This window comes from Cetorhinus maximus, chromosome 1 (genome assembly GCF_964194155.1).
Source record: "Cetorhinus maximus chromosome 1, sCetMax3.hap1.1, whole genome shotgun sequence".
NCBI classification, from domain to species: Eukaryota; Metazoa; Chordata; class Chondrichthyes; order Lamniformes; family Cetorhinidae; genus Cetorhinus; species Cetorhinus maximus.
Genome location: NC_135879.1, coordinates 10,690,589 through 10,702,993, shown reverse-complemented (window position 1 = coordinate 10,702,993; position 12,405 = coordinate 10,690,589). Strand labels below are relative to the sequence as shown.

General features: G+C 39.5%; 1 protein-coding gene across 4 annotated transcripts in view; it reads right to left on the bottom strand.

Moving 5' to 3' along the window:
• Positions 1-9,268: 9,268 nt before the first annotated feature.
• ppm1kb (protein phosphatase, Mg2+/Mn2+ dependent 1Kb) overlaps positions 9,269-12,405 on the bottom strand; it is a 39,383-nt gene continuing 36,246 nt past the window's right edge. For all 4 annotated transcript variants that reach the window (XM_078530569.1, XM_078530665.1, XM_078530423.1 and 1 more), the window contains one exon: positions 9,269-10,080. In XM_078530569.1, coding sequence (XP_078386695.1) covers positions 9,949-10,080 — 132 coding nt within the window. In that variant the 3' untranslated portion in view covers positions 9,269-9,948. The remainder of the gene's footprint in view (positions 10,081-12,405) is intronic.

Below are 12,405 nucleotides of genomic sequence, written 5' to 3'. Positions count from 1 at the left end.
CAACACACCACACTCAGGTTTGCCATTCTGTTAGAGGCATTCATGGAGGTTTCATTACGTGATGCTCTGACCACATGATATCAGATCACGTGACATCTTACCATAGGTCATCTACAAATGTAATTTGATTTACTGTATAAAAGTTCACCCCCCTGTAGTTGGGAATAATGACTAGTGGTTTTCCACCAACAACTGCTGTGTGAGGGCCAGAAGGCCATTGAGGACAGGTGAAGAGGGGTAAGTGAGGGCAGGAAAATTGAAAACCACTCTCCATCTCTTGCTCCCAGTCTCTTCCCCTGAGCCCCCATTTCCCAGTCTCCATCTCTCCCGAGTCCATATTCCACAGTCTTTGTTTCTTCCAAGCCCTCATTCCTCAGGCTCCACCTCCCCCAAGCCCCCATTCCCCAATCTCCATCACCTCTAAGCCTTCATACCCCAGTCTCCATCTTCCCTCAGCCCCCATTCTCCATCACTCCTGAGCTCATATTCCAGTCTCCGTCTCTCTCAAGCCCCCATTCCCCAGTCTCCATCTTCCCTGAGCCCCCATTTCCAGTCTCATTTCTCTCTCTTGAACTCCCAATCCCCTACCTCCAACTCTTTCACCAAGCCCCTTTTCCCCAGTCACCTTCTCTTCTCAAACACCCACTCCCCAGTATCCATCGCTCCTCAGGATTTTTTGCATTTGTCTAGAAAGACGCATCTTGTAGATAATCCTTTTCAGCAATTTGATGGCTTTTCAGATATAACCAACTTTTTATTTGGAAAGAGAGGAATCCAAAGGTTACATATGTGGTTCTCAGATCTGGGACAGCATGAGTAAGCAATTCCTGGGAGCATTATGTGATTTAGCCAAATTCAATAATCCGTCAGACTTTTTCCAGGTGTTTATTGCATCATGCAGTCCCCTGATAAAAATTTGGCTGTGAGCAATAAGCACCTGCTAATAATTTCCTGATTGTGAACTAGTCAGGCCAGCAATGAAAGTTTCCCAGCACTGTAGATTTTGATAAAGGTAACAATTAGGATACTCTATGTAAAGGGAAATTTCGAAATGAATATGTTTGTACCGTGTATCAGACAGTTCCAATCCCACAGGAGATTTGAAAAAAAAATGTGCTACAAGTCTGGATTTGCTCCAGGTCTGGTACTTATGGATTGTTGGATACACTGTTATTATCTTGTATAACTATGTCATATTACTTTGGGTAACTATGAAATTTATAATTTATGATAAAATGTTCAGAGATTGGTATTTTGTTCTTGCTAGTCGATTTCCCATGGCATTGCACACAAGGATTCAAGGCCACGTCTGGTCTTCAATGTTAATTAAACTTGAGATTTTCTGTCTTCGTTTTAAAATCATACATTGCCCTTATTTGTATGTTTCCATTCTAAGAAGAGGTGTGTGCTCCTGGTGTTCAGCCCAGCACCCAGCCATAAAAATAAAAATCACTAACTCAGATCAACTTGTCATTTGTCAAGATTGCTATACTATTCGAGGTTCCCTCTTTTGGATGAGACACCAAACCCAGGTCCAGTCTCCCCACTTGGTTGAATGTAGAAGATCCTATGGCTTTATTTTGAAGGAGAGCAGGGAAATTCTTTCTGGAGCTCTGGACAATATTTATCTCTCTCAGCCACCACCTCAAAAGGAGATTAGTCATTATCGCATTGCTCTTTGTGGGAACTTGCTGTGAACAAATTGGCTGTTGTGTTTCCTACATTATAACACTGACCGCTTCGGGACATCATCATGTTACAAAGGGCCTTACTTTATATAAATGCAAGCACTTTTCCATCTTATAGCTGTTTGTGGGACCTTACTGGGTGCAAAATGGCTGTCATGTTTAACTATGTAACAACAGTGACACTTAATAAATACTTCATTACATTTGAGAGGTCCCGCATATAGATGCAAATTTGTTATTGGATAATTTAATCAGGGATGAATTAAGGGTTATCAAAATTAGTTGAGTTGTAGAAGAACAGCTGGACCATTAAAATACCAAGGAGAGAGATGGGTTAAGAGTAAATGACTTAGGGTGAAAGTTTAAGTATATGAACTGAAATTGGAAGGCTAAAAGGAATTTTCTGGAACCCTTGCTCAGACAAGGTAGTGTTCATTATGGAGCAGTTTGTGGAATGAAGGGATTTCATGTATTAAATGACCCATTCTCATTCCATTCTTTTGTTCTTGAAATATTCTGTGATATTTTAACCTTTTTTTCCCTCCTGTCCATATAGCTAGACACATGTAGGCAAGTACAACAATGTCATGCAATGCTGAGTGTACACGGACACATTCTAATTTATTTCCTAACATTCCATTTATTCCTACATTTTTTTTGTGACAAATTGCAACCATTATTAGTCTCCTCCATCTGGAGGTTCACATTGGAGTGCTGTCTCATGTATGTCAGCAGTCCTCTTCTGGTAGTTAAACAAAGAGCTGGCATTTGTATAGCACCTTTCATAACCCCCAAAGTGCTTTATAGCCAAAGGAGAAGTCTTGAAGTGTAGTCACTGCTGTAATGCAGGAAACGTGGCAACTAATTTGAATGCAGCTCACTTCCACAAATAGCAATGTGATCTGTGGCCAGTGAATCAATTTTAGTGACATTAGTTGAGGGATAAATATTTGCCAGCGCACTGGGAAAAACTCTCTCGCTCCTCTTCAAGTAGTGCCTTGAGAGCTTTTATACCCACCTAAGAACGCACACTCTGCTTAACATCCCATTCAGAGGACGGTGCCTTTAACAATGCAGCAGCATCACCTTTGTACTGCACTGGAGTGTCAGGTTAGATTATGTGCTCAATTCTCTGCAGTAGGGTTTGAACCCACAATCATCCTGTTCACTGAACCAAGGGTGACACTTCGCTAAGCTTACAGACAAGGACCATTGCAGGTCATTCCCTGATCTGTCCCTGAACTAATCTTTGGAACCAATCCAATGGTGGTTATCAGCCACAGCACCCGAGTTAGGAAAATCAGCCAAGGCTGATTAAGTGGATGTCAAGTGAAGTCTGAGCCAGGGTTGCCAAGTGAAGCCTGAGCCAGGGTTGCCAAGTTCATCCCCATCCTCGCAACGGAATAAAAAGCTTGCCCACATCCAAGGGAACGGTATAAACTGGTTCATTTCATCCTCTTTGTATTACATAACAGTAACATTAAGTGTCCTTCTCACACTCAGTACGAATGGCATTTAACAAAAACAGGAACAAATTACTTGCAGAGACACTTATAAGCAGGACTGGGTTTCTGTGGATTGAGGCTGCAGGTTTGCCAATTTAGTTTGCCTAGGGTGGTTGAAAATTACAGCAATGAGGAGAGATTGTCTAGGGTAGGGTTGTTTTCCTTAGAGGGGGTGGCTAAGGGGTGACCTAATTGAGGTGTACAAAATTATGAGGGGCCTAGATAGGGTAGACAGGAAAGACTCAATTGACCCCTCAGCTAGGGGAAACAGCAGGGGACATAGATTTAAGGTGATTGCTAGAAGGATTATAGGGGACATGAAGAAAACCTTTTTCACCCAGAGGGTGATGGGCATCTGGAATTCACAGCCTAAATTGGTGGTTGAGGCCGAAACGCTCAACTTATTTAAAAGGTACGTGGATCTGCATCTGAAGTGCTGTAACCTGCAAGGTTATAGACCAGGTGCTGGAAAGTGGGGTTAAAATTAGCGGCTAGTTTCTTTTTTTCCCTTTTTGGCCGGTGCAGACACGGCGGGCTGAATGGCCTCTTTCTTCATAGTAACTTTTATATGGTTCTATGGTGACTTATGACTGAGCAAGAAGGCAACGAGTTCACTCAGGGTAGCAGGAGAGGTGCCATAACTTGCTCTAAGCAAAGTAAAATTAGGCTAAGAAGTTACAGAATGAGTCATTTATATTTCAAGAGCTTACAAATGGAATGAGAAAAGCTCCTTCAATGCATCAAAGTCCCTTCATTCCAAAGACTGCATACAATCTGTTCTAAAACGAGCATTACTTCACCCGAGCAAACCTTCCAGAAAAGGTTTTCCCTGCCTTCAAATTTGTGTATTACCTCAGGGGAGTGAAGGGAAAAAAACAATTCAGCCAGGTTGCTTGTTTTAAATATTTATTTAGCGATTCCTGTCAGAAACTGTGCACTTGGGGGACATTTGCCAAGCGTAGGAATAGGTCTAACTGTGATGACTTCAGCAGTCAAATAGTCTGTCACTTACCATCTAGACTCAAAAATGAGGAATGGACATTTGGGCGATAAACCATAGGATGTCCTGGACCAGAGAACTTCACTTTTGGTGAAAAGGGAATCGGGTAAAAAAAAGTAATCTTACGTAACCACTATAAACTAACCCAAAGCACTGATTAGCTAGGCAAAGGCTTCAAGCAAGTTGCACAAAATGGCGACTGGTTTTATTCTTGTGAGTATTTTGTCCTCTTTTAGGACACATCCTGTGTTTTGGTTATCTTTCAAACACAACAGAAAGACTTTATGACCCCTACCCACAAGTGCTAACGCTGCATGTCCACAATTACTACCTTGGGAGGAATTTCTTTTTTTAATGCACCCCTGTAAGTTTTTTCCATTTGGTCTTTCGTAACACCAGAATAGGAGTAGGCCATTTAGCCCCTCCATCATTCATTTGGATCATGGCTGATTTGTACCTCTACTCTATTTACCTACATTAGCTCTATATTCCATGATAGCCTTACCCAATAAAAATCTATCAATCTGTCAATTAACCCAGGATCCATAGTCATTTGGGGGATAGATTTCTGAACTGTCACCACCCTTTGTTTGAATAAGTGCTTCCTGATTTTGCTCCTTAAAAGACCTAAACTCTGATTTTAAGATTACGCCTGCTTCTTCTAGATTTGCCCCATCACAGGAAAGAGTTTCTCTGTATCTGCTCTATTGACTCCTTTTAACATTTTAAACACTTTCTGGAGACCATGGGCTGACCAGCTACTTTGTAACTATGTACAGAGCTTAAAGAAAAACACACTGGTAAATAGGATTCCCTGTTTTCCAATATTTTCATTGTTCTGTTCATTAATGAGCACCAAACTGAATTTTTTTTCAAATTTGGCAACAGTTTTTAAATTTGGTCAATGCTTTGAGATATATTGTACCAGAAGGTTTAATCAGGAGGAGGGGGAAGTGGGAGGATGAGCATAAGAACTATCCCTAGCAGAAATAAGGGCAATTAGAGATGAGCAACGAATGCTGGCCTTGCCAGTGACACTCACATCCCATGAAAGAACAAAAAAACATATACAAGATTATATGTAAATAATTTTATTTTAGTATATTGAAAGGTTACATAGAGCTTACATTTTTCACAGTTACTGTACAACAGCAGTATATGCTGTTCTCATCATGCATTACCCATAACATCTACAATTCGAACTTGAAAAAGATGCAACATAGCCAGTATCATACAAGTAATAGCTTCCAATCTGTAAATCCAAGTAGGACATTAGAAAAGGGAAAAAGTGGGAATTCTAATACAATTTTGGTCAGTTTGAAATGGAAAACCTTCAAAGTTCAGACTTCTAAAACAAATGAAAGTAAATCAGTATGACAAACATAGGCAAAGTTATCATATATTATTGATTAATACACAGCTGTTGCAATTACAAATTAATTTGGCAAATTCCAGCAAATAATGGTTGTGTATACTAGAATTAAACTAAGGAAAAATAAAACAGAAAAAAAAACCACATCATACTTGAAAATGAAGACAACTACGAATGCAGCATTGCTCCACTAAAAACTCTAATGACTGTTAAAATGTGATTCTCTGATTTTTTAAACCAGGACAGCTTGAATCCTATTTACAGTTGCTTTCACATTCTATTCAGCTTACTTGCTGCTCTACATTAAACAATTTACAGATCAAATGATTTGATCCAAAAATCTGATGAAAGGTGTTTATGTAAATAAAAATGACTTCAGATAATTCACAGTAAGGAAGTTCTTTCCTGCGCTGAAATGCTGAAAATTTTGAAAGAACTAAGCAGCTTGCTAGGTCACATTTGGGGGTAGTTAAGAGTCAACCATGTTGGTGTGGAGTCATGTATAGGTAAATCGAGTAAAGAGTGCAGGTTTCTTTCTCTAAAAGGGGCATTAGTGAACCAGTTGGGTTCAAGTCAATTTGACTGCATCAAGGTCATGAACTGAAATTTTCAAACTGACATGTTGGGATCTGAACCTGAATTCTCTGGGTTACCAGTCCAATAACATAACCATCACACCAACATAGCAGCATGGTTCAAACTACAACCACCACCTTCAAGATATGCTGCACTTAATATAATAGCGTTAGACAATACTAGGGCCATACAACTAATCGCTCTCCAGTTCCACTAAGGCTATAGGCGATAATTTTGTGTGGTGCATAATGGCTGATGAGAAATTTATCACTAACGAATGGAGATTGAGGGGAGTCACTCAAGTTACTGGTTTAATTAAATCCAGCACTAATTCACATTGCACAACTCCACAATCAATTAAGTGATATCACAGCACAGTTGGGTACTGATTGCAATAAGCACATAAATTTACAAAACACTGCAGCTAGCCAACCAGTGTGGTAGAGCAACAGAATAGTGTGTACATTACATTGAATATGGTTTCACTTTGTCCTATTATATTTCATAATTTCAGGTTTCATTGCCCAGTCTGGCTTATTGCACGGACTAAGCTTGTGTGTTTTGGGAGCTGCACACAAAGGGTACGCTAAAGTTTTATGCACTCAAAGCATACAAAATAGAATATTTTCTGATTACAGTACATTTCTATATATTGAAAACATCTATGTGCTAAACAGTGCAGTGACTACCCAACAAAAAGCAAACCATCTTCTCTTAACAAGAATAGATTTCCTTCCAAATAGACCTCTATTTGAAACAGAAAATATTCACAAAAAGTTGAATTCACAGTTGTAGCTCATCAACAGAAGTCCTTTAGGTGACTACAATGTATGCCTTCTAGTATTGCCTCCAAAATGTAATTGAACCTGCTTGTAGCTTGCTAGGGTTCTACCGGTTTATTAAAAAGACATGGTTAAAATAGAAGTGCAAAATCTGTATAAACAAAGCCAGTTCAACCATAATATAGTACATGTTTAATAAACAAGATGAATATAGATCTAATGTATATTTACTGATTTAATGCTTTATACAACACAAGTATTTACATATTATACACATTATAATACAAGACCTGGGAGAAGTACCCACATGCACACAGACTCATCATAAAATATCTGGACAATATCAACCGTTTTGAAAATGGTGGTTAAATTAGGTTTATAGCCACATTTACAACAGCGAGCAATTCTGAAAATCTCTTTATATCGTATATAATGTTCATTTCACCGTCAACAACCATTCCAAGGATCCAACTTCTAATTACCTGCATGTACTAAGTGCAGATCAGTCTTTACACCAAAGAGATCAGGTAAATCCTGCTGGTTTAAGATCACAGTTCAAATAGCTTACTGCACTGCATTGCGTGCTGGCGTATGGACAACTTGAGGTACTAAATCTTTTCTTATAGCCTTGCAAATTCCTACCATTTGCTACAGTAACAGATAAAACATGTGAGCCCAACAATATAGGAAGGTAAGGTTAGAAATGTCTAGAATTTTATATTAAAAAAAAAATCACATTTTCTAATCTTGATAAATAGTGTATAAATGAAGATTTACCAAACTGGCAAAAAAACCAGCAGAAAATCCCTTCCTACCTCTGGCTATTCTGCTTTCACACCATGAGTAAATCACAGCATTTTAATTTAGCCTATTTACAAATAAAAACAAAGAAAAGTACCAGCTCAGGATATACAGGTGGTTGTATTTTATCATGACTGAAGAAATTAAACCCAAGGGACAATCCACAAAGTTCTTACTTTAAATTTAATGTAGGCCAGTGTGTACCATCAGAGATGCTTCAAAAAATATAAGCAAACCCTGTCTATCTATTGCTAGGGTTCTACAGATTATAGAATGACACTGTGAAAATAAAGGTCTCAATCCAATTTTTCATACTGTGAGATCTGGGACTGGGGGTGGTATGCAAGAGAAAGAAAGACACCATGTTGCCATGACTTGCACTGCTAATTTACATTATCCTTTGGAATTACAGTAAAGAACACATCCTTTCTTCTAATTGAGTTTATTCCCATTCATATTTTATACAAATACACTGAAAGTGGCTTGCCAGTTTATTCCATAATGCCCTCATTGTGCCATAAGTTTGATCATTTATTCTTTCTCCCACCTCACCCCCCCCCCACCACGTATTCATACAACCCCCAGCCCTCAGAAGAGTCTGCGTATCTCGTTCATAACTGATCTTAGTTGGAATTTTATTTTTTATAGTGTAGTGTAAACTGTTAAAAAAAGGAGAGATTTTAACCCAAGTTACTTTAGACTCCAAAGATTCCCATCTTCCAGTTACTGTTGGAAAGTTCCAACAGTCGAAATCACACAGCTGTGCTTGTTCTCCACATAAAAAAAGACACTCCGGCTTGATAATTTGGGCAAATTCAACAGCATGCAACAATAACAAGGGAAAGACATTCATCCTATTGAATGCTTCCTTTCTTTTACAAAACTTGCATTTACATAGTGTCCCCAACATAGAAAAAACCCATCCTAAGACACTTCAGAGGCATAAATGGTTTAGGTCTACATTCAGGAGCAAAACAGGCTAATTTTAATGCCCTCCTGGTTTGGGATTGTTAATATCCCATTACTTTGCACTGAAACTCAAATCATAGATCCAAGTATACTACACTTTACACTTCTCAAATTCGACCCAAGATGAGTGCTGAAAAAAGTAGGGCTAGGAAGGCACACCATTACATATATTCTGGTCATATACCACTTAGCCATTCTGTAAGTGACCTGGGGAGGCACAGGTATTTGTGGCAGAAGTTACACCTACTGTGACAGCCCCCATACCTTTTAAGTGTTAGCAATTGGACTTTCAGCTACAAACGCCAACCATATTTAGTTTACAATAGGGAACAAGAGAAAATCTCTTAACTCATGCTCTTTCTGACATTGCATTAAAGCTCAAATTCCAACACTGGATAGAAATATAGCCCTCCTTGTGCTTTGGCAGCCATGCTTGAAGCAAGGGAAATTAGAGTAGTCAGGGAAAAGTGATAAGGTGAAGCAAGGGAAATTAGAGTAGTCAGGGAAAAGTGATAAGGTGAAGCAAGAGAAATTAGAGTAGTCAGGGAAAAGTGATAAGGTGAAGCAAGGGAAATTAGAGTAGTCAGGGAAAAGTGATAAGTGCTTGGGTAAACCCTAGCAATAAAGCAGCTCAATATTGGACAGGACAAAATTTTCTTCCAATGTATTTAAATTGTTCAGAGCAGAGGAAAAGGTTCTTTCAAGGATATATTGGATAAGCAGTATCAGTGTAACGGGAGGCGGCACAAATATACAATTTTTCCCCCAATTCCCAGAATTGGATATAACGTTCAGTACTTGCATTCCAACAAATCGACTTGTTTCAGTGCCAGAACTGAAAACACATGGGCACAAATTGTATGGGCACAAACTGTATTTGCCCTGTTGCACTAAACTGAATATAACCAGTTACTGTGACTTACAACACAAAAGTATTTGAGAATTTATATAAGACAACAGTTTTCCTACAGCTAAACAGACATCTAAAGTGATCAATTAGTGAATTTTCAATACCACTGCCTATTCTTCTGCAAAGACCAATTATTTCTGTCCAGTTATTAAATCCTTTGTTAAAATGACACAGCAATTTTTTAATTCTATGTCTAGCTAGCTGGCCTTATTCACATTACAGTCTTAACAGGTTGAACATTGACCAAATGGAAATACTTAGTACGTGGTTTTTGAAAGTGGCCTTAAAATGAATACTTTTTGAAAACTGGATAGGGTGCAGCGTACAGACTTTAGTCTTTTCACTTTATGCCCATCTTCCACTTGAGACAAAGCTACGGCTGAATGAAAAGCTGGTGCCAGCGTTCTTGTGTTTTCCCCATGCACCAAATGGCACCACAATGATAGTGCTGTTATCTTCTGCACCATAGTGCAGTACCTGCAACAAAGAAGATTAGTATCATTATAATGCCGAAGTAAAATGCTTCTCTGGGTAAAACTGCTTCATTTAAAAAAAAAAATCAGCTAACTTTAGTAAGTCACTTGGTTATCATGACTTCCTTTTCAAGGTGCCCAACCTTGTTGCTTCCAATGCAGGAGCAAAGTGAACAGGAGAAGGCCATTCCGTCACTTGGGACTGTTTGTATTTCTGTTAGATCATGGCGGATCTGTACCTCAACTCCATTTACTCCTATCTTCCTGATGCCTGAACAAAATTTCCACAGAACTAAATCTTCACCATATTCCCTCTAAGCCGTCTTTTGAATTTAGACTCCTCCTATCCACTCACCATACAAACTTCGCTCCTCTTATCCTTGGCAACTCTCACGACCTGCCTATTCTCAATCTTTCTCACCTGCAGTCTTAGTCTCTGACAGGGCCACCTGCAATCACTGTCTTATCTCCTTTACCATCCACACCCCTTTATTCTCCTGTCTTGACTTTCACCAACTGCTGATGGGGTAAAAACTCCCCCAGCAACCTCACTCTCAAATTCATAATTCCCCATATGTGGTCCTCCATCACCATGATTGCAACTCTATTTTAAGTGCACTCTTTCTCCCTATCTTCCAGGTAAAACTATCAGCTCTAACAGCTCTGGTATTCCGCTAGTTCAGCATCCCTCTTTCCAAATTCAAGTTTGAGGAGTGCAAACTTGAGCAAAATAAGAACACAACTGATCCATTGCTAAATTTGGCTTGACCAAGTCAAGCATTATTACAGCACTCCCCTCAGTTAAACCTACACATTATTTGTCAATCATTCTTGAGCACCAGGATAATCCCAGGCTTCTTTTTGCTGTAATAAACTCTCTTTGTATCTCTCAACTTTATCAAATACCAAGTGCTTCTCCACTAAGACAAAGACTATCTGCACAGCTGCTTCCACTGTGGTCCCACTTCCTCTTAATCTCAGCCCCAATGTCTCTCATCCACACAACCCAGTATGTTTGCAGTTGCTACCCCACCTGCATCACCTTGTCTAGACCTAAATTCCCACCAAACTCCCGACCATTTTTTTTCGGTGCGTAATTAATATAAAGTACCTGGGCCCTTTAAATCTGTTTGTGTGGCCACAAACGCACAGTAACTAAAAGGGACCTGCCTGCTGCATGCACGGGAATATTCACATTGCTGCATACCACCATTCCTTTCAAAACCATTATAATTACTAGACTTGACCCAAGTTCCAGCCCCATGCTCAACAACACCTCCCCCCACCCCCTCTTTCCTACCACGGTTCTGGAAGCTGTTATCACCTCCCAATTTTATGTCCAGCTTGCCTGAAACACCCTGCTTGAATCCCTGTAGTTCACCTTTTTCTCTTTCTCAAATTACCAAAATGGCTTTAACCAAAGTCACAAACAATAAGATGATAGAACACAGGGCTACAACAGAGCACTACCACCAATTCACTGCCTCATGCTCCCCTTCAGCATAGCTTCACATTGGACGAATGAGGTCATTGGATTAACCTTGGAACTCTTAATTTTTGAACTATTTGCACACAAATATTCACTGTTTCAATTAGCTTTTTAAATTGAAGCAATCCCCCACGATTTCCTTTTTGTGGTCAGTCATAACTCCATCTCATTAGGTAATGGCAAGTGTATAAAAATCTGATAGAAAATTGAATATTCTCTTTTGTGCTATGTTTGTTTTTGTTCCCTCTGGATTGGTGGACTTTTATGAAGCTGGTCTTCTTGGCAAGAGAGCTTTGGCACTGAGCCAGAGACAGTTTGGTTTTGCTCCAGTCTTGGAGTTAGCTTGGTCTTGCTCCTCACACTCTTGCACAGTTTTGTATTATCTGTTTGAAGTACTGGGAAATGTACATTTTGCAAGCGTACATCCTCACTGAAAATCGGTAGTAGTTAGTTATATTAGGTTAATAGCATAATATGGTGCAATAATTCTGGGCTACGACCGTCCCATCACGTTAGACGGATAGATCAGAAATCATAGAGGGAGCCAGTTTCACCAGGTCACTGAACCTCCCCATCTGCCAGAAATGGAGGTGTCCACTTCAGACACCTACATCCCCTGCTCTGTGCATGAAACAGGCTTATTTGTGAGCCAAAAATAGATCCAGCCAAAATTCATTGTGTGTTACCACAATGGAAAAAAGAACTTGTTCATGGATTGCAGAGGGCCCCCATCAACAGCTCTGAATAATATTGCATAGAGTGTGATAGTTCTGGTGAGGGGAGTTACTAGGCACGAGCTGAAAACATTCAGTTGCACATCAACGTTCAATGAATTAATCA